Below are 22,286 nucleotides of genomic sequence, written 5' to 3'. Positions count from 1 at the left end.
ACCTGGAACTATGAGTCCTGAGTGAGGTTAAGTGTTGCAGGTGAGCTGCTCAAAAAGAACAGTGAGCTGCTCAAAAAGTTGAGTCACTAGGTAGCTCCTGAGTTTGACATGTTAAAATTGGAAATCTTGCTATATTCAAATTAATAAAACCCTAGTTACTCAATGGAAGATTAGGTATAATGCTTGTAAGCAGTCCAGGCAATGATGCTTGCTACATATATTTGGTCAAATTTTTGATAAGCCGTAAGCTTGCTCATGAACTCTTCCTCATATGGTCTCCACCCACTTTCTCATGAAAATATCCATCCCCACTCCAGAGGAATCACACAGTTTAAGAAGGCTTAACACAAGTCTCCTACATGTTAAATCAGAAAGCATTTGGTTTTGCGTCATCACTTATAACCTTTGCTCTCGTTTGCAAGACCATCAAATCGACAGGACTGGGAAGCAGCTTTAAGTGGCCTCATGTTATTCCAAGTCACAATTTTATTTTTTTAAAAAAGATAGATAGATAGATAGATAGATAGATAGATAGATAGATAGATAGATAGAGATAGAGACCACTGGGTTGACAATTGCCAGGAATGCTGAGACACAGATTCTTGGCCCAGGTCAAATGCAATCAAAGGGGTGCTTGGCACACAAGGTTATCATCCTTAGGGCCACCTGAGCAGTTAAGGGCTTGTGACATGCAGCCACAACAAAAACTTTTTTGATGGTGACAGCACTTCATTGCCATGCTGGCAATTGTGGTGGCTGAATTTAGAACACTTATGTGTATGTGGTAGACCCAGTTCTCATGGCAACTAAAAATTATGTATAACTGTGTGCAGAGTGAGATGGGTCTATGCTTTTAGCTTTGCCCCTGACATCAGGTCTTCTTCTTTAAACTGTGTGCTGCCCACAGATGTCAGTACAGAAAGCCTGGTGCATGAGCTCTTGCTTATTATGTGTAGGGGCTGCACACAATTGGGACATGGGGTTGTGTGGGTATTTGTATGATGCAGAGCCCCCACAAGTGAGTATGAGCTCGCTTTCTGGGCTCTCTGTACAAACAACCACATAAGTAAATACATGCTAAAGGACACAAAGCCCAGACTGTTTGAGATTTCTAATGGTGGTAACCAGCATGTGAAATTTCAGATAACAAGGGTAAGTTAGCAAAAACAAATGCACAACCTAGGTACAACAGCAGCAGCAGCAGCAGCAGCAGCAGCAACAACAACAACAACAACAACAACAACAACAACAACAACAACAACAACAAATAATGATGATGATGATGATGATGATGATGTAGCATCAGTTGCAGAATACTGCCCCTGACACCCACACAATTGCTAAGTAATCATATTTTGGCACAGATAGGTAGCCGTGTTGGTCTGCCATAGTCAAAATAAAAAAATTCCTGTACATCTGTGTATCTGAAGAAGTGTGCATGCACACGAAAGCTCATACCAAGAACTAACTTAGTTGGTCTTTAAGGTGCAACTGGAAGGAATTTTCATATTTTGGCAATCAATCTTTAGACCAAAAGGCAGAGGACAAGAAGGCTTGGGTTTGGACTAGTTTCAATTTAGAACTCAGCTCTTTAACAGAATATAAACACTTATATAGTCAGATTTTCTAGCCAAACCTGAGTAGTAAGGTGTCTGTTTCAGAATTAGGCACCAGGCAAAACTGTTCCTCTTCAACCTGGCCTTTGGCTGATTAATATTCTACACACTTTTAAATGTGTTTGTGGGAGGGGGGCTGTTGTTTCATCGTTTTTGTTTTAACCAGTTAACTGTGTTTTTATCTAGTATTTTTATCCTGTGACGGCCCTGAGATCTTTTGATGAAGGGCGATATGTAAACCTAATAAATAATAATAATAATAATAATAATAATAATAATAATAATAATAATAACAACAGAAGAAGGAACATGATTCTGCTTCCCATTTTTGTTTGAAAAACATCATAGCACACATGTGAATGCTGCAATGAAAAGAACATCCTAACTGTTCAACCTCATTTGCAGTTATAAAAAGAAAATGTGCCGCATAAGTGAGATTTTTTGTGGGAGCAGCTGCAAGAACCCCTTGGGTACTTATATTACATAGGGCTATAATATGTGCATGAAACTAGGTTACAGCTGACCTTCTTATGAAAAAGAAAATACCCCTCATTTTCTTTAATGCTTCAGAAAAGGAAAAGTTCTCACATCTATTGTTGCAAGGTTGTTCCTCTGGGTGCCCTTTTTCTTCGTCTTCTTCACCCTCGCCGTTCTTGGCCTCATTTTCCCACACTGCCCTTGTATCCTTTTCAATGTCCTCATAATGCTATGTCTGGCATCATGGATCCTGTAAAGGGCAACTCCCTGATCTCAATCTTGCCAAGTATGATTGACAGCAAGGTGTTATTTTGGGTTTATTTGCTCCTGGTCTTTCCACCACCACTTTCTTTTTAAACCTATTCACGTCTAAACCTATTCATGTCTAGAAAGAGATTCAGACTTGCAATATTTATAGTGAGCTGAAAGGGGAAGAAATATCCTTTGAAACTACGTTACAGCCAACAGCCGTCTAATATGCAATTCCCTGCAGAGGAGGCTTTAGGACAGTGCAAGTGTTGCAGCCAAAGAGGGCATCTTCTCAAACACCAGCAAGGGCTTGCCTAGCTTCAAGAAGGAGGTGTGAGAGCTCTGACAGGGTCCTATAGCCAATCAAATGCTTACCAGATTTTGGCAAGGAGGTAGGAGGGCTCTAGGATCCTGCCAGAGCCTTGTGCCTCCTTCCCAAAGCCCAGCTTAAGCCATTAGGGCTGCGGGGAGAGCATCAGATAGCCTGACACAGGGTGACATACAGTGGCGCAGCTTCATGCTCTGGCACTGGGGATTGGAGAGCAGGCGGGGGCAGGGTTCGCTGCCTGTAGGGGTGTGGTGCCCAGCACAGGCGGGGGACAGCCGTGATGGAACCCCACCGGGATCACTCTGCCGCCGGCGGTGCGCTCCCCCCACACTCTTCTTCCTCCACCAGTGGTGACATATTATCTCCACCCTTGTTCCCAGGACCTGTCCCTGAAAGCTTAGAACATGGTTGAAATGGTGGTGAGGCCATGTGAGTAGACCAAATTTTGTGGCTATACATAAATGTAACCAACTCAGAGTAGACAACAGAATTATTATTTTTTTTAAAAAAAAATGTGCAAGAAAATGGAGGAAAGCTTTAGAACAGGCATCCCCAAACTTGGCCTTCCAGATGTTTTGGGACTACAACTCCCATCATCCATGGCTAACAGTACCAGTGGGCAGGGATGATGGGAATTGTGGTCCCAAAACATATGGAGGGCCAAGTTTCGGGATGCCTGCTTTAGAAGAAAGAAAGCACCTATCTAAGACAACCAACATAACTTACAAATCTCTCCAGGAAAGATGCAATCCAGTTAGAAGAGAGGGACTAAGAGTGCTGGAAAATGTTCTGCAGGAGCAGCTGGCCAGTTAGGAAGAGGAATCCAGATATTTATCACTTATACAGAGGGAAATCTGATTGTTCCCATTTCCCAACTAGGTGGAACTAGAGGTTGTGAAGGGGAAGAATCACCTCTTGAATTTTCTTGTCAGATGGGATGGAGAAATCTCCTGTGGAGTTGAGTATGAAAGCTTCCATGTGACTTGCTCGCTCCCTGTTAATGGCATGGAGAGTTTGTGGGTACAGATACCCACTTCGAAGGGAGGACTTGCTTTTTACTGTAGATGTTCATTAAAAAGCACACACACACATGGGTTGCTACGGTGAATTGAAGTCAACAGCTGTGTCACTAAATTAAGCTGAGGAACGCGAGGCAAAGAAAGAAGAGGGAAAAATGCTCAGAGGAGAAGCAGCAGCAGCAGCTAAGGGGAACAAACAGCGGTGGAAAAATAATAATGTAAAGTACTATTGACAGTTGATACAGCTCTCTGAGGTCTCAAGCTGGGAAGGGCTTTGTTCTGTATCAGAAAAGGTAGCAATCAGGAATGTGGTAGGAGAGGAGTGGGTGTAATTAAGTTATGTTTTGAAACCTCACTCACATTTCTGCAAGTAATGCAAAGGTCTCATAACCATCAAGGCTCTGTGTTGGTATCGTATTCTCCCCACCCCCCACACACACACTTTAATTATAATGCAGCGAATATTATTTTCTCAGGCAGGGAATGAAAAAGATTTAAAATCCCTCCACAATAACGTTGGCCAGATGCAGAGAAGTTTCCAGCACAGACACAGTGTGCGCTGCCACTCCAATATGACTGACTCCTACGTATGTTAATAGTGACTCTCTTCAGGCACTGAAGACATTTTTAAGGGCTGAAATATTTCTTTATTTGCTGCAACGCTCCTCAGCTTCATTTGCTGAGACTGCTGTTGAATCCTGCTTGCTGTAGGAATGCATGTGGGTTGGCTTGTTTGTTTTTTCATGGCCACTCGTGTCAGACATGACATTGAGATGCCATTGAAAAAGATCCAGGGGCAGTATGGGAAAACGAGGGCAAGACGAAGAATGCCGGTAAAGAAGAAATGGGGCACTGAGAGGAATCACAATGAAACACCGAGAATCTGTTTCTAATTAATTCTGCAGGGCAATGGCAGAAAATCAGAATCATTTTCAAACTCATGCAAAAGACCATCAAACGTTCCCTGGTTTCATGCTCAAATTGTAGCCCCGTGTATACATTATCCATGCATACAACATCCATGGGTATATAAGGGACTGATGCTGGGCTGCTGGTGCTTGATCTGAACCCTGACATTGCACACAGTGCTCTAGCTGAACCCCCTTGTGTCCACAGGTTAAGCCCAGACATCTGCAAAGGGGTGCTGACTTGCATTCAGCTACCTGGAAGCATGTTAGTCCACCACATGATTGGACACTGGGGGAGACACATGGATGTTGAGGACTACCCAGTTCCATGTCATGGCACAGATGCCAATACAAAATCATATGGGTTTCTGCAGCTGTCTAGATTAAAATGTACTGAGAGCAGATGAGGCCAAGGAAGATTGACAGCTACTCCCTTGAGGTTATGGCCACCTAACATAGGACAGTAGAGACAATATGGTTGGCTATATCAGGGGCTGGGCCGAGGAGGAATGGTAGAGACCGCCTCCCCAGCCTGACCCTTCCAGAGAAGAGGAAGACAGTTCAGAATTACAACAGGGGTTTGAGGGAGGTCACAGCTCAGAGGAAGATGAGGGGGAAAGTTGGGAAATAATGGGAGAGGAGGAGGAGGAGGAGGAAGAAGCACTATCAGAGGAGTGACAGCTGACGCACTCAGTGTCTTAAGAAAGCATTCCAGACCCTCCCTCTCCCAGAACCCGGCGGGCATTGAAAGTAGGAGAGCAAAGAGCTCAAAGACAGAAGGTACTTCTCAGCATTTGTAGTAGAGACGTTGTGCTTGATGAATGAGGAAGTGGGAGAGAGGGGGGAAGCAGATTCACTCGGGACAATGCCATTATCCAAGAGGCTGGGTTCTAAAGCCTCTCTCTATAAATACTGAATAAAAAGAACATTCCTTGTCTTTGTACATTCCTGGGCAACTAGCCGTGGGAGTCGCTGGAAGCAGCCTGACAGGCTGCAATTCTGCAGCAGGTAAACTGTATGTGCATCCCTACATCCCCTCTCATCATCATCATCATCATCATCATAATTTATTTATGCCCCACCCATCTGGCTGGGTTTCCCCAGCCACTCTGGGTGGCTTCCAACAAAATACTGAAATACAATAGTCCTTCAGATATTAAAAGCTTCCCTAAACAGGGCTGCCTTCAGATGTCTTCTAAAAGTCTGGTAGTTGTTGTTCTCTTTGACATCTGGTGAGAGGCATTCCACAGGGCGGGTGCCACTACCGAGAAGGCCCTCTGCCTGGTTCCCTGCAGCTTGGCTTCTCGTAGCAAAGGCAACTTCAACTTCTCAGTTAACCCATGGAGTAGGTAGTCTGGGCAGAGACAGATGGCAAGAAGGGTTGCTGCTCATCCCCAGCCCATAATGAATTATGGTAGGGGCAGTTCAGCACCCACTCTCCTTATTTTCTCTCTCAGGATATTCAAATGTTTCACATTCATTACTTTTAAAATATTGATGTTTCAAGTTTCTTCTTCGTCCTCATGCCTCAAATCACATACCGGGGGGGGGGGGAGGTTGAGAAAGAATGCCTTGCTAATCTGTTTCATTTTTTAAAACCTCGTTCTTCCCTGAAGGAGTTCAGGACGGTGTACATGGTCTTTTACACTTTATGCTCACCAACCACTGTATGAGGTGGGGCCGGCTGACAGAGAGGGAATGAATGGCTCATGGCGAGTTGAGGAGCTGTGTAAATGAGCAGAGATTTGAACCCAAGTCTTCCCATCAAAATTGACAACTGCCAAGCATTGCACTGCCAAAGAAAGTCTCCTATCTATAATGCAAAACTTGCACCCACATTGTGTCAAAAACATTTCCCACCCCCGGCAGTCACTTAAATCAAATGCCTTATCCAGAAAAGGAGACCAGCTTCTTATTTGTTACAGCTTATAAAAAGAAAATCTCATTTGTTTCTCCTTTTATGTACATTTGTGGACTAAGTGCCTAGTTGTCTCTCACTCCTATGAAGTGATGGAAAAGAAGAGTATTTCCAATATGTTAAATGAACCATTTCAACAACTGCAGCTGCCTTAGGAATAATTAATCATTGAGCTACTTACTGAAAGAGGACCTAGTGCTGGGGATGTTCCAAATCGGTTTCACAAAGGCATGCATAGGATCCGACCGAACAAGTCCCATTTCAACCACATCCTGCTGACAACCACAGTGTCAACAAAGGGAAGAAAGCCAAGCCCAAGTTCCCTTTCTCATCCAACATACCTTATGAAGGGCATTTAGCTGAATGAGTTTAAATGCCAGGCAATATTTCTAGAAATACCCATGCCTAGTTTCAAAAGTAATGTTTGAAAAAGGCCCAAATAATCAATCTTTAAAATGCAATCTGTCTTTGGCACTGACTTAAGCCCTCTATAATTTCACGACATAATCTAAACTCTGTACAATGGGAACCCAGAATCCAGTGCATAATGTATGCAAATTAATATACTGCATGCAGCTATGTTTGTTTTGCATGAGTTTACGTGCTTGGTTTTCAACTATGGTTTTGAGGGGCAAAGTACACATTACTTTTAACGAACGGAAGTTGCCGACATTCACACACACCCAAATAATGTTTATTCAAAACTGACACATGGTACGATGTCGTCATGCTGTGTATCCCCCCTCCATGGTTTGACTTCATTGGCTCCTGTTTGTAGGGTGTGGGGCAGCATTGAGGGTGATGTAGGGTGACTGTGCACAGAGGACATTTGAAGGGCTTCCAGAGAACAGCCCTCAACTTGGAGGAGCCCTCCTCTATTGAAAGGGCTGCTTGGTCCAAGTTCAGTTTAAATATAGGAAACTGGAAGAAAGGGGAGCCAAGAAATTGCCTATCAACAGTTAGGACTTGGGCAGCAGACTTACCGTGTTTTTCGCTCTATAAGACGCACCAGACCACAAGACGCACCTAGTTTTTGGAGGAGGAAAACAAGAAAAAAAATATTCTGAATCTCAGAAGCCAGAACAGCAAGAGGGATCGCTGCGCAGTGAAAGCAGCAATCCTTCTCGCTGTTCTGGCTTCTGTGATAGCTGCACAGCCTGCATTCGCTCCATAAGACGCACACACATTTCCCTTTACTTTTTAGGAGGGAAAAAGTGAGTCTTATAGAGCAAAAAATACGGTAGCTAGCAGGCACATGGGGCTCCAGTTCACACAATGCCAGGGATTGGACTCAAGAGGGTGAGATGGAGGAGGAGGCGCTGACACTGCAGGAGAGGGGGAAGGCTGCACTGAATCACAGCAGGGCTCTGAGGAAGATAACAGCTCAGAGACAGGCAAACAGCAGAGTTATGCTGTGTTAGGAGAAGGAAAGACAGCTAGCTTACATGTCACTGGACAGCATAACCAACCCCCCCTTCTCCCCAAAGGGTGAAAGAACAAAGAGCCCAGAGACAATTGTCTGCGGACAGACACCTTAGAAGCAGGTGTTGCTGTGAGAGGGGGAAGGGGGAGGAGTTCAGTGTGAGCAACTCCATTATGGAGGAATGACTGGAATTCTTTGTCTTTGACCGTGATGACTGAATAAATCATACGTAAGAACTTTCTTGTTTCCTCCCTGCCTCGTGGTGCCATCGGGGGGAGGGAGAGAATTCCTCAAGCCTGACACACAACCTTTCTATCTTATTAGGATAGCCAGTTCTAGTTTTCTAGAAAAAGAGGTGCTGGAACTCACCATGAACATATTTCTTGTTCTCTTATAATGGCAATGGTGCCCATCTGAGAGGGGCCGGAACTGAGTTTGGCGAGTTCCGGTATTAAAAAGCCTTAGTTATGTTGTTGTTTAGTCGTTTAGTCATGTCCGACTCTTCGTGACCCCATGGACCAGAGCACGCCAGGCCCTCCTGTCTTCCACTGCCTCCTGCAGTTTGGTCAAATTCATGCTGGTAACTTCGAGAACACCATCCAACCATCTCATCCTCTGTCGTCCCCTTCTCCTTGTGCCCTCCATCTTTCCCAACATCAAAGGTCTTTTCCAGGGAGTCTTCTCTTCTCATGAGGTGGCCAAAGTATTGGAGTCTCAGCTTCAGGATCTGTCCTTCCAGTGAGCACTCAGGGCTGATTTCCTTAGTGCTCACTGGAAGGACATAGCCATTATTTATTTATTTGCAGCTAGACATATAAATCACCATGTGCAAATTTGCATCCTCTTTAGTCTTGTTTTGGTGATGTATTTCTTTGTCAGGTGGAGCGTGTGTGAGTGGGCATTCTATCAGGAGACATGGCGTGGAGGTGTGGAGCAGTAACAGCTACTGACTGAAAACCATGTGTAGTTTGGTCCAAACTCTTCTCAAAAATTCAGGTTGTTGGTGATGAGTAATTTTAGAGCAGGAAGAGAAATCTTGATATGTGAAGGGGGGAAACTGATAGGTAAGAATACGTCTGAAGTCACAGGAAGATGGAAATATATAGCCATGCAAGGCAGGGCCGTATTGCCTCCTGAATCCTGGACTCTTTTGCTGACGCTAGGAGATTAGACCTATATTTCCAAAATGCAGGGCAAATGTTTTCTTCTTTAAAAGTTCATCTTCTACCAGTAGATTTTTTTATTTTTATTTTAAAAAAAGAAATTTGTGGAGGCCTGTGTAGACATATAATTGCAGAAGATAAAAACTTGCTATGCTACATCTTGGACATTTCAATGAGAAATATGAAAGGAATGAAGTTCCTCTTCTTTTAAATTTATTTACATATTCAGGTCTGCTTTAACTTGCACATGTCTTGTCGAACATGATTTAAAATGAAACTGAATAAAATGAAAACAAATAAACCTGCTACAACCGAAATAAACTGTGTATGTGGTGGCAAGTAACCTGGGTGCATACTTGATTCTTGCCACGCACAGTCTTGACCTTAACGTGCCAGTTTTTAGTTCTGAAACTATAAATGTCCATGGGAAAAGGCTGTTTTGCTGTCATACAACAATACGCTTGAAGTGTTTTAAACCTCTCAAGGCCAATGGAATCCCAAGCCTCGGGACAAATATGCCTAAGAACATAGGCCATAGTCAGGAGACCATGAGAACTGTCATAGCTAATTACAAGAAAGTGTCCATTTTAGACCTTGCTCACACTTGAAAAGTACACATGGAGAAGAGAGAATGGGACTGTACTTCTGGGGCATCAAGCTCCCTCGGTGTCTATATGTTCATTGTGATAACTGTGAAGCAGCTCTGAGGCATGGCAGCTGAACACAGAATCACAGTATCATATAATTGTATAGTTGGAAGGAATCTTCCAAGAATCTTTATTCCCAACCTGGGTCTTGAAACCACAACCTTGAGATTAAGAGTTGTGCTCTACCAAATGAGCTATCCTGCATAGGTGTGCCATGCATTTGGACCTGCCAATTAGAGGAGCGTCTCCATGCATTTAGCTCAGCTGAGCTTGAGTAGGCACCAGTTGGCAAATATTATGTTCAACGTGTGGATATTGTGGGTGGAGAGGGCATCATAACCAAAGTTCATGATATCAGGGTGGAGTCAATGATACAGTCCCACTTCCCCTTTTCCATATGTAGTATACACACATTAATTAATTTCTGCAAAAGTCCACGTGTTCACAATCTTTTGGGTAACAGCCATATCATCAAAGAAACGAAAAAGAGAAGAAAAAAGAAATAGATTTAGCAGATTCTTCCTCACTTCACTTTGTATGAACCTTTTAATATTTGTTATTCTGTTATTTCATTGTGCTTTATAATGATAGTATCATACTAACATGCATATTTTTGTGATCAAAGAAATGTTCTGTACATTGCAGTCCCCAAGTCACACCTGTTAATGTTTCTTTGAGCTAGCCCATGCTAATTTTATAATATATAAAAGAGCAGGCTCTCAGATGTCACTGGCGTTAATCCAGTCCAAAACTTAGTTAGGCACACTTAAACCCATTGGTTTTTACCGGATTTAAGTACACATCTGGTTTGGACTCTAACTGAACACAGTTTACTAGCTGTGTGACAGTGGTCTACCAGCCGAGGCAGCAATATATGTAGAAATCAGCTATCTGTGCCATACCACCATTTTGTTTTTATGAACGTTTGTAGCAACCTAATGCCAAGTCTAGCCATTTGCACCAGGACTGGCTGGTGGTAGCTCTCTGCAGCCTTGGGCAGCTGGAAGTCTTCCCTGTTCCGGCCACCCAAGATCATTTTCGGGTCTCAAGAATTGAATCTGGACCTTCTGCATGGAAGGCTAATTTTCCACTAGCAAGCTCTGCCCCACTCCCAGTATTATAATTATTGTTTTTAATTAGAGGGGAAAGTGCCTAACCGGAAATAATAAGCATTTAGGAAAAAATATGCTACATATATTTTTGAACATATCCTTTTTGTCCGATGCAATGCTTTTTTTTACAGACTCTTTATCACAGGACTGCACAGCTTGTTTCTCACCTAGCCAGACACAACCCACCAGCTGTGGGTGTTGTTTCACAGGGGGCTGGATAAGCCTTCTATGATAAGCACAGCCACAACGCATCACTCCTGGACTGTGTTCGGTTTGATGGGTCACAATCTGCAAGCGCTGCCTGCTTAATTTCTGCAGGAAGTGTTTTCTAGCCAAGAGGGGATTGCTTTGTCAGTGACTTTATATATGTTTTGCGTTAAAGAAAGAAAAATAAATGCTTTGAGGCAGAAGGTACATCAGTTTGTTCCTTTTGCCATGCGGCAATCGGATTGCATTGTTGAGACTGAGAGAGGCATACAAGAAAACTAAGCAAAGAACTTCCATGGGACTGAAATACTTTGTATGTGTTGTTATTTGCAGTGCATGCCAAGACAGTCATGGGCACAAGAGCCAAGCTGGCCAGCTAATTAAGTATAAAAAAAAAAATATGTATGTGTTTAAACAGCCTTATAAAGGAGCATTGGAAATCTGCAAGATGAGCGAATATCTTATAACTTCTTCCGCAGGTGCGAGGATAGCTACAAGCCATGGACTTTCTGTCCTGCTTCTTGTTTGTGGCTTTGTGAAGGGTGCTTTGCTTTAATCTAAAAAGTGCTGACTTTTTCCAATATCACTTTCTCTTCTTAAAGCAAAGAGCAAATCGCCTGTAAAACCTACGGAGCGGACAGCAAAGTTGACCCTAACTTCCAACCACCTCTCTGCACCCAATGTACTCTAATTCTCTACACAAAAGGAGCACCTTCTTCTGGACACACACACAAAAAACAAAATGTTAAAAAGAATTTTTTTGCAAAAGGAGAGAAGAGGCTAGCATATAGTTTCTTCAAGTCTTACTTTCTTTGGAATGTACCACTGGTCTTTTCTTTGAGGGGATCTGGAGTGCTGTAACAGAACATTGTTCAACTTGACGACAACATTTTCTTCCACTTTCCCCCCTCCTTTTTGATTCAGTGAAGAGAAGCATTGAATTCCCTTGAGTCTTCAGGGGTTGCCTAGAAATTTTTAGCATCATCCAACTGAACATTTGTTCTTACACAGAAAGGAAGCAGAATCCAAACTTCCCCTTTCCCAAATCTCAGCCCAAAACTTGCCCGGCCTGCAAGATCTAAAACTTGTGTTGAAAGTGCTTTTTGTTCTAGGCAGCAAATCTGACAAGAATTCAAAGCTGCTCACTGTACAAGAGGACTATATGTTTCTGGACGAGGCGGAAGAAAGTGTTGGAACTTCTCCTGCGCATCCTATCTTCTTTCATTTGATTTTTCCCTCTCCCATTCCTGTTTCTTGCTTTCTTCCCTGTTTGATGGTGGCAGCTGCTGGCCCTCGCCAACCCCTGGGGAGCACTTGAAGGTTTCTATAAATACATCTTTTATTTGTGTGTGTTCTCTATTTTGATGTGTTTTCTCTAATTTTGCAACTCCTGTATATGCAAACCTAACTTAAATTCTGTAAATTGCTTACAGTATGTGTGATATAACTTCAGAATAGACATTCTGTGGTCCATCCTGCAAGCCAGTTTGAGTATTATCTCAGTGTGGTGCCACCAAATGACATCTCTGTTTCCTTTTCAACAACGCATTCATTTTAATTTGTAATTCGGTGCAATGTGAGATTTTGTAACCCATGCAATCACTTTTCACTGGTCTGAGCCCTTGCAGACGGCAATGCGCCCCTCTGTTTACTCTGTAAAAAATGCACATTAAAATTTGTTATGGTCTCCAAGCATTGAATTATTTGCATTGGACATATGTCATGTCGGAATTGTATTGAATTGTCTTTTAATTTATGTATGTTACTGGAGATGATCTTGATTATATGGCCAGAAAAATGTAGAACTGCAAATATTTCGATTATTTACTATATTTCCATACCACCCTTTATCCAAGGATTACAGGGTGGTTTACAATATAAAACCACACAAATGCATAACATAGTAACAAACAAAAACAGTAACTCTTCCACACACAAGGCCATAGCTTTTTTTACTGAGTCAAAGGCTTTTGCCTGGCACCTAAAGGTGTCTCATGAAGGTGCCAAATGAGCCGCCCCAGGGAGATCATTCCACAGAAAAGACCCGCTCTCATGTTGCCACTCTCAGGACCTTTCATGGAGGAGACACACAAAGAAAGGCCTCAGATGGTGAACGCAAGATCCAGTCAGTTCATATGGGGAGAGGCAGTCCTTGAGGTAATAATAATAATAATAATAATAATAATAATAATAATAATAATTTATTATTTATACCCCGCCCATCTGGCTGGGCTTCCCCAGCCACTCTGGGCGGCTTCCAAAAGAATATTAAAATACTGTGATACATCAAACATTAAAAGCTTCCCGAAACAGGGCTGCCTTCAGATGTCTTCTAAAAGCCTGGTAGTTGTTGTTCTCTTTGACATCTGGTGGGAGGGTGTTCCACAGGGAAGGCGCCACTACCGAGAAGGCCCTCTGCCTGGTTCCCTGTAACTTGGCTTCTCGCAGTGAGGGAACCGCCAGAAGGCCCTCGGTGCTGGACCTCAGTGTCCGGGTAGAACGATGGGGGGGGGAGACGCTCCTTCAGATATACTGGACCGAGGCCGTTTAGGGCTTTAAAGGTCAGCACCAACACTTTGAATTGTGCTCGGAAACGTACTGGGAGCCAATGTAGGTCTTTCAAGACCGGTGTTATATGGTCTCGGCGGCCACTCCCAGTCACCAGTCTAGCTGCCGCATTGGGGTTTTGAGCCATTCAAGGCTTTAAAGGTCAAATCCAGCACTTTAAATTGGGCTTGTAAACTAATTGGCAGTCACTGCAGTTGGGCCAGAATTGGCATTATATGCTCAAAACGCTGCCCCAGTGCGCAATCTAGCTGCTGAGTTCAGCACCAGATGAAGTCTCTGAGCTGTCTTCAGAGGCAGCCCCGCGCATAACACATTGCAGTAAGGTGTTACCAAAGCATAGAACAGGCATCCCCAAACTCGGCCCTCTAGCTGTTTTGGGACTGCAGTTCCCATCATCCCTGACCACTGGTCCTGTTAGCTAGGGATGATGGGAGTTGTAGTCCCAGAACAGCTGGAGTGCCGAGTTTCAGGATGCCTGGCATAAACAACAGAAGTTAGGCTATCCCTCTCCAGATAGTGGTGCAGCTGGGTCACCAACTAAATTGGATGCAAGGCACTCTGTGCCACTGAGGCCACCAGAAGTACCCCCAAGCAGTGTACCCGTATCCCATGGCATGCAATGGAAAGGCACAATGGAAAATGTGCCTCTGTATCTGGGTGGATCTTCTTTTAATTATGAGGCTAAGAAAAGAGAATTTGCTATCCTGCCTACCTTAGGGACACGGGTGGCGCTGTGGGTTAAACCACGGAGCCTAGGACTTGCCGATCAGAAGGTCGGCGGTTCGAATCCCCGTGACAGGGTGAGCTCCCGTTGCTCAGTCCCTGCTCCTGCCCACCTAGCAGTTTGAAAGCACGTCAAAGTGCAAGGAGATAAATAGGTACCACTCCAGCGGGAAGGTAAACGGCGTTTCCGTGCGCTGCTCTGGTTTGCCAGAAGCAGCTTCGTTATGCTGGCCACATGACCTGGAAGCTGTACGCCGGCTCCCTCGGCCAATAAAGTGAGATGAGTGCCGCAGCCCCAGAGTCGGCCATGACTGGACCTAATGGTCAGGGGTCCCCTTTATCTTTTACCTACCTGAATTCACTCGGAAGTCCCGAGGTTGCTTACTTTTTCCTTTCTTTATGAGGATTCTAATGGAATGTTTTGATTTTTATTGCACCGCTTATGTGAAAATGGGAGTTTTGCGATTGCCTGTACATGATTTGTAATGAGAACTGCATTTGACGGCGGTAACAGGTAGGCAGGTGTGTCCAGGTCTTCAAATTATTTGATTCAAGGAGGAGGAGGGAGAAGGAACAGCACAATAAACTATCACAGCTCTTTGTCGCTGGCTTACAATCTTAACAAGCAAGACACAAGGGGATAGCAAATGATTAAAAATGAGCCTGTCTGCACTTGCTAAAATCCACAGTGCAGGTCTGTACCAAGTACGCATGTTCTGTATCTGAATCTATCCTGCAGTATCAGTTTTATTCCAGTTTCATTTTCCCAAAGAATCTTGGGAATTCTGGTTTGGTGAGAGTGCTGTAAATTCTCTGGTGAAGATCCCTACCTCTCCTCACAGAACCATCCATGAAGCCCTTAGTTTACTGGAGGAAAGGGAGGGTTTAAAACAACTTGTTCCCAGAGGGTTGGGGAGGGGTAGAGTGAGTATTCTATAAGTTTATGGTATAGGAAGGATGTCTTCACAATATATCATGTGATAACATGTTTTAGTACCTTTAAAAGTTGTGTAGACAGGAAAATGTCTGCCATGGGCATCCACAAGAATTTTTCAGGGGGAGTAAAACATTCAAAGGTGGGAATAGGGGAATTCCTCACAAAAATGGGAATAGCACCTGCACACTTTGCCTCGTATCTCAGGTTCTACAAATGCTAGACATTTAATGTTTGTTATAAATTGAAAGCTTGGGACTTGAAGGATTATGGTTCTTGTGGGAGGGGGCAACTGCTTCACTTCCCATGAATGGCCATGATGTCAGAACCTGCCACTTTTCTCACTCCTGCACAATAAGATGAATTTCCTTCTTCAGTGAAAAAAGAAGAAGAAAAAAAGTGGAGGCTGTTCCTGAGGAACCAAATGAAGAAAGTGAAGAATGAGAGGTAAGCAGTTATTGCAAAAGATACATTGCATACATGGATCAGCTAGAAAACATAATAGACGATAACAACAACACAACCAAATAAGCAAGTAAACAAAGCCTCTGGAAACAGACATGATTTCCATAAACTCAGTTCAGTAGGTGTCTGAAATTTGAAATAGCCCCAAACTCTGAAAAATCTACACAAATCATAGTTTATAGCTGGTGGAGAAGCTGGTCACTATGCCCATTTTACTGTTGCTAGTAGTTATCCCTTTTAATTTTCTTTATCTGAAATTCACTCTTGTAGGCAACTGGGCCCTGAACCTCTCTCTTTTGCCAGAGCATCCTCCTCCCCTTTCTTCACATTAGAATTGTTGCACTACAATTCCCATCGTCCATGACCATTTCCCCCCCACATTGGCTAGGCTGATAGGTATTGGAGTCCAGCAAAATCTGAAGGTCAGTTTAGCCTCTTCATATGCTGAGTTCATCAGGTAGACTTGATTACCTTCTTCCCAAGGTGAGGGGGGTGGGTGACCTAGCTAAGCCTGGCACATCAGCCTTAAGCATATTGGTTATATGAGGCTGACTATCCCACAAAACCATCACTATTAGCAGAACCACCATCAGAACACTCCATGCACATGACAGAATGGACTGTGGTCCACTTATGACACAATATATTTATTAATATTTATAGTACCACAAGCAGCGCCAGATTTAGGGTGGTCTTGGCAGGGTGCTGAGACGAGGGGCACAAAATCAAGAAGATCCATAATTGAGAAATTTGGGAGTGCCAAATTTTTGTCTCTCACAGGGTGCCATATTACGAAAGATTCTGTTTTTGCTGCAGCAAACTAGCATGGCTATCTGTCTAGATATAGCTATAAAATAAAGATGAATTACACAGATATTAGATTGTGTGAATTTGGTTTAGGCATTAAAATATTCCTTCCTAACCCCCTTCCCAAGTGGAAAGCCCATATTAGAGATGACTATTTGCACTTGGCCATGTTATCAGCAAATGTCAGCTGGTGTTGACAGAGCTAAAAACATTATGATCGAGGAATCAGATTGACTTACACATTTCAAAGGCTAATCTACTATGATTAGGTTAGGCAAACAATGCTAAGCACAGAATAAATTGTTTAACACGAATCACTATAAATTGCTTAAGCCATCTGGTCCAATATTTCTTTAATGGCCAGTTTGGCTTATTTTGTTTTCTATATCTGAAGATTGATAGAATTATATAGGGTCATCTAGTCCAACCGCCTGCGATGCAGGGATCTCAACTAAAGCGTCCATTACAGATGACCATCCAACCTCTGCTTGAAAACCTCCAAGGAAGGAGAGTCTACCACAGTTCAACAGCTCTGTTGGAAAGTTATTCCTGCTTAGTTTCATGAAACTTGAATCCAATAGTTCAGGTCCATCTTGCTCCATCTTCCATGTGACAGCCCCTTAGACATTCGAAAATGGCTACCCCAGCTCTTCTCAGTCTCCTCTTTTGCAGGCTAAGCTACCAAATGTGCAGATGGAACATGGATTGGCCGGGAAACCAAGAGTGAGTGTTTTTTCCATTGAGTATGCAGAATTCACCTCTTTTTAATCAGACACATATTTCCCTCCCATCACTGGTGGGATCTAATCCCCTTTTTGGAAAGGTCACTAGGACAGGAGAAAAGGGAACCCCTTTTCAGGTGGATCCTTGGAGAGACAAGCAAAATATTCAAAAACATTTCTGCAACAAGAGAAAGAAGATAGCGTGGTAGACAATGGAATAGCACTATGGATCATAGCACTAGCTCTGTCTAAATCCCTGATTGATTAAAAAAACAACTTCTGAGCTGACCCTACATATTTTGAGGAGCTTAAGTAACTGCCGTTACTCCTAAAACCACAAAGCACATACCAAACTGTGTGTTGTGACATCTCATTTTAGTACTATAAACCACTGATGATTTTAAACAGCCCTGTACATCATCTAAAAACAACAACCCTTTTTAAAAAAATAAAATAAAATATAATGCCTATACAGTGGTACCTCAGAAGCTGAACAGAATCATTTCTGGAAGTCCGTTCAACTTCCAAAATGTTCAGAAACCAAGGCACAGCTTCCAATTGGCTGCAGGAAGCTCCTTTGGGCGTTTGGGTTCCAAAGAACATTCACAAACTGGAACACTCACTTCCACGTTTGCGGTGTTTGAGAACCAAAATGTCCAAGTTCCAGGGCATTCGGGATCCAAGGTATGGCTGTATTCCATGCTAATGGTATTAACAAGGCCATCACATAACTGTGAACATGATCTATAGTTGCAGGTTGTTTAGAGCATGGTTCTGATAACACCAAGGTTGCAGTTTCAGTCCCCATATGGGACAGCTGCATATTCTTGCACTGCGCGGGGGTTGAACTATATGTCCCAGAGGGTCCCTTCCAACTCTACAATTCCATGATTCTATGGTATCAGTTGGACGCGGGTGGCTCTGTGGGTTAAACCACAGAGCCTAGGACTTGCCGATCAGAAGGTCGGTGGTTCGAATCCCCGTGACAGGGTGAGCTCCCGTTGCTCAGTCCCTGCTCCTGCAACCGAGCAGTTCGAAAGCACAAAGTGCAAGTAGATAGATAGGTACCGCTCCGGCGGGAAGGTAAATGGAGTTTCTGTGCACTGCTCTGGTTCACCAGAAGAGGCTTAGTCATGCTGGCCACATGACCCGGAAGCTGTAAGCTGGCTCCCTTGGCTAGTAAAGTGAGATGAGCGCCGCAACCCCAGAGTCGGTCACGACTGGACCTAATGGTCAGGGGTCCCTTTACCTTTATGGTATCAGTTATGCCACAAATGGTGCTTCTTGCGAGATCCATAAGTGGTCAAAGAGTATAAGAGATCATCAGTGGGAGGGTAAGAGAATGGCCCTGATCCAACTGAAAGAAAGCTTGGAGTCAACTGCCTCTGACCTGAAAAGTCTGATCCAGGACTGATTGTGCGCACACAATCCTAATCAAACTGTCTTCAGTAACACCAGCCACCTGCCTGTGGGGAGGAAGAGGGAACAGATGGCTGAATTCAGCCCTTCCTGCCATCCTCCCTATGAACAGATGATCAGAGGCATTAAAAGCTGCCTCACTAGCAGCTCCAGCTCCGAGACTAAAATTTTCTGCCAGGAGTAACGAGCACACATCACCTATTTGCAAGTGCATTTCCTTATGTTGAATCAGGGAAACAGAAGGAAGTGCAAATAAGTGAGGAGAGGATTGACGACAAAACTACATGGCTTTGGGTTATAGTCAAAGAAGCTGGTTTCTTACTCAGCATTTTGTATAATCTCCAAATCTTTCTGTATGCTCTGAATGACCAGCCCAGAATGTCCCTACAAAATCTAATTCATCCGAGGATCACAGGGCAGTTTACAATATAAAACCACAAAATACATACCATAATAACCAACAAAAACAATGCCCTTCCCCCCAGTTTAAAAGGCCTCCCTGAGGGAAAATTCCACAAGCAGGAGCCACCATTGTTGTTGTTGTTTAGTCTTTAGTCATGTCCGACTCTTCGTGACCCCCTGGACCAGAGCACGCCAGGCACTCCTGTCTTCCACTGCCTCCCACAGTTTGGTCAAACTCATGCTGGTAGCTTCAAGAACACTATCTAACCATCTCATCCTCTGTCGTCCCCTTCTCCTTGTGCCCTCCATCTTTGCCAACATCAGGGTCTTTTCCAGGGAGTCTTCTCTTCTCATGAGGTGGCCAAAGTATTGGAGCCTCAGCTTCAGGATCTGTCCTTCCAGTGAGCACTCAGGGCTGATGTCCTTCAGAATGGATAGGTTTGATCTTCTTGCAGTCCATGGGACTCTCAAGGGTCTCCTCCAGCACCATAATTCAAAAGCATCAATTCTCTGGCGATCAGCCTTCCTTATGGTCCAGCTTTCACTTCCATACATCACTACTGGGAAAACCATGGCTTTTACTATACGGACCTTTGTTGGCAAGGTGATGTCTCTGCTTTTTAAGATGCTATCCAGGTTTGTCATTGTTTTTCTCCCAAGAAGCAGGTGTCTTTTAATTTCATGGCTGCTGTCACCATCTGCAGTGATCATGGAACCCAAGAAAGTAAAATCTCTCACTGCCTCCATTTCTTCCCCTTCTGTTTGCCAGGAGCCACCATAGAAAAGGCCTACTCTTGCTTTTTGACCCTCCAGGCCTCTCATGAAAGAAGCACATGAAGAAAGGGCCTCAGATGGCTGGGTCAGTTCATATGGACATCAGGGCAGTTGTGTGGCAGTTCTGAAAGACTGCATGACTGCATTTACACCTCTGTTGAACTGGTGGAGTGTCTCTGGGTCAATAGAAGTCTGATCTGTTTGCAAGTCCCTGAACAGAGTGTAACAACTGCAGACACTAAACTGGGGCATCCTTGCCCTTCCCCAAGGTGGATCTTGGGACTGTAGGCAGAAAGTAAGTTGGTGTTTGGTGTTTCATGGTGGGACCTGTGATCCCCACTTCCCTGTGGAAGCAGGCTGGGTCCACCCTCTAAGCAAAGTGAGCCAAGGTACCACAACATTGAGAAGACCCATCACTGAGACGATTCATTTTGGGGTGCCAGATTTTGGCTTTGCTGAGGGCACCATACTACCAAAGATTACCAAAGTCCACCCGGTGCCAGTTGCTTCTGGTGGCTGATGAGGGGGCAGTGAAGGAGAGATTGGTAGCTCAATCTCAGCTACTAATCTGAATGTTACAGTTGTTCCCCCCTCTCTTCTTTCCACTTCTGGCAGAACTTTTCAGGATCAGCACTGCCTTCACTGTTCCCTTCCTAACCACTGCATGGAGGGCACATGTGCCAATTAGAAGAGGGAAGGAAAGTTGTTGGGGGCATTTTAAAATTGCACCCTTCTCTCAGCCCCTTCCGCGAGTTTAGTTGCTTGCCTGTTCTCCATTGCAAGGTGTTGGTGGTGAGAATCCTTAGTAGCCTAACTGGACTTCTGACAGCTTGTCAATCCTCAGGCAGGAGCTAAATGTTAAGGGAACTGGGCAGCAGCAATAGGAATTTGCCTTCATTCATGCATTTCAAAACACATGCCGGGGCTTTAGCTCAGTGGCTGTCAAGCTTTTTTTCTCTGGGCCACACGTTTCAGAATGAAAATTTGCTGGTGCCACACCGTATTTTTTTTCATTGATAAGAAATACAGTGGTGCCCCGCAAGACGAATGCCTCGCAAGACGGAAAACCCGCTAGATGAAAGGGTTTTCCGTTTTGGAGGTGCTTCGCAAAATGAATTTCCTATGGGCTTGCTTTGAAAGACGAAAATGTCTTGCGAGTTCCTGCGAGGTTTTTTTCCTTTCCCTCCCTTTTCCCCAAGCCGCTAAGCCGCTTATCACCTGATCCTAAGCCGCTAAGCCGCTTAACAGCTGATCCGCTAAGCCGCTTAACAGGTGATCCGCTAAACCGCTTATCAGCTGATCCGCTAAGCCGCTTAACAGGTGATCCGCTAAGCCGCTTATCAGCTGATCCGCTAAGCCGCTAATAGCGCTAATTCGCTAAGCCGCTAATGGGCTTGCTTCACAAGACGAAAAAACCGCAAGACGAAGAGACTCGCGGAACGGATTCTTTTCGTCTTGCGAGGCACCACTGTATGTTGGAAAACAAAAAGAAACCACAACCAGCAGTGCTTGATATATAACATAGAACACAAGAACTTTATAATATGACCATGGGACACCCAGAAAGTATGAAACAATCCAGCTACGTAAGAACATGAATCATTTCCAAAATGGGATGATAAACAAGCCTCTTGCATACATATCTTATAAATATGTATACAAACTCATAGAATCATAGAATCATAGAATCATAGAGTTGGAAGAGACCACAAGGGCCATCGAGTCCAACCCCCTGCCAAGCAGGAAACACCATCAGAGCACTCCTGACATATGGTTGTCAAGCCTCTGCTTAAAGACCTCCAAAGTAGGAGACTCCACCACACTCCTGGGCAGCAAATTCCACTGTCGAACAGCTCTTACTGTCAGGAAGTTCTTCCTAATGTTTAGGTGGAATCTTCTTTCTTGTAGTTTGGATCCATTGCTCCGTGTCTGCTTCTCTGGAGCAGCAGAAAACAACCTTTCTCCCTCCTCTATGTGACCTCCTTTTATATATTTGAACATGGCTATCATATCACCCCTTAACCTCCTCTTCTCCAGGCTAAACATGCCCAGCTCCCTTAACCGTTCCTCATAAGGCATCGTTTCCAGGCCTTTGACCATTTTGGTTGCCCTCCTCTGGACACGTTCTAGTTTGTCAGTGTCCTTCTTGAATTGTGGTGCCCAGAACTGGACACAGTACTCCAGGTGAGGTCTGACCAGAGCAGAATACAGTGGCACTATTACTTCCCTTGATCTAGATGCTATACTCCTATTAATGCAGCCCAGAATTGCATTGGCTTTTTTAGCTGCCGCGTCACACTGTTGGCTCATGTCAAGTTTGTGGTCAACCAAGACTCCTAGATCCTTTTCACATGTACTGCTCTCAAGCCAGGTGTCACCCATCTTGTATTTGTGCCTCTCATTTT

At 44.1% G+C, this 22,286-nt stretch overlaps 1 protein-coding gene across 3 annotated transcripts in view; it reads left to right on the top strand.

Annotated features, from left to right (window-relative positions):
• The window catches only part of VSTM2A (V-set and transmembrane domain containing 2A), a 37,403-nt gene extending 24,649 nt beyond the window's left edge, over positions 1–12,754 (top strand). Inside the window, exon 5 of one of the 3 annotated variants that reach the window (XM_083473374.1) lies at positions 11,401–12,754. In XM_083473374.1, coding sequence (XP_083329500.1) covers positions 11,401–11,447 — 47 coding nt within the window. In that variant the 3' untranslated portion in view covers positions 11,448–12,754. The remainder of the gene's footprint in view (positions 1–11,400) is intronic. The other 2 variants (XM_083473373.1, XM_083473372.1) reach the window with 2 other exon arrangements.
• Positions 12,755–22,286: the final 9,532 nt, after the last annotated feature.

Source organism: Podarcis liolepis (assembly GCF_965112155.1).
Source record: "Podarcis liolepis genome assembly, chromosome: 13".
Lineage (NCBI taxonomy): Eukaryota > Metazoa > Chordata > Lepidosauria > Squamata > Lacertidae > Podarcis > Podarcis liolepis.
The sequence above is the reverse complement of the archived record's forward strand: the minus strand, read 5'-3'. Positions and strand labels throughout refer to the sequence as shown.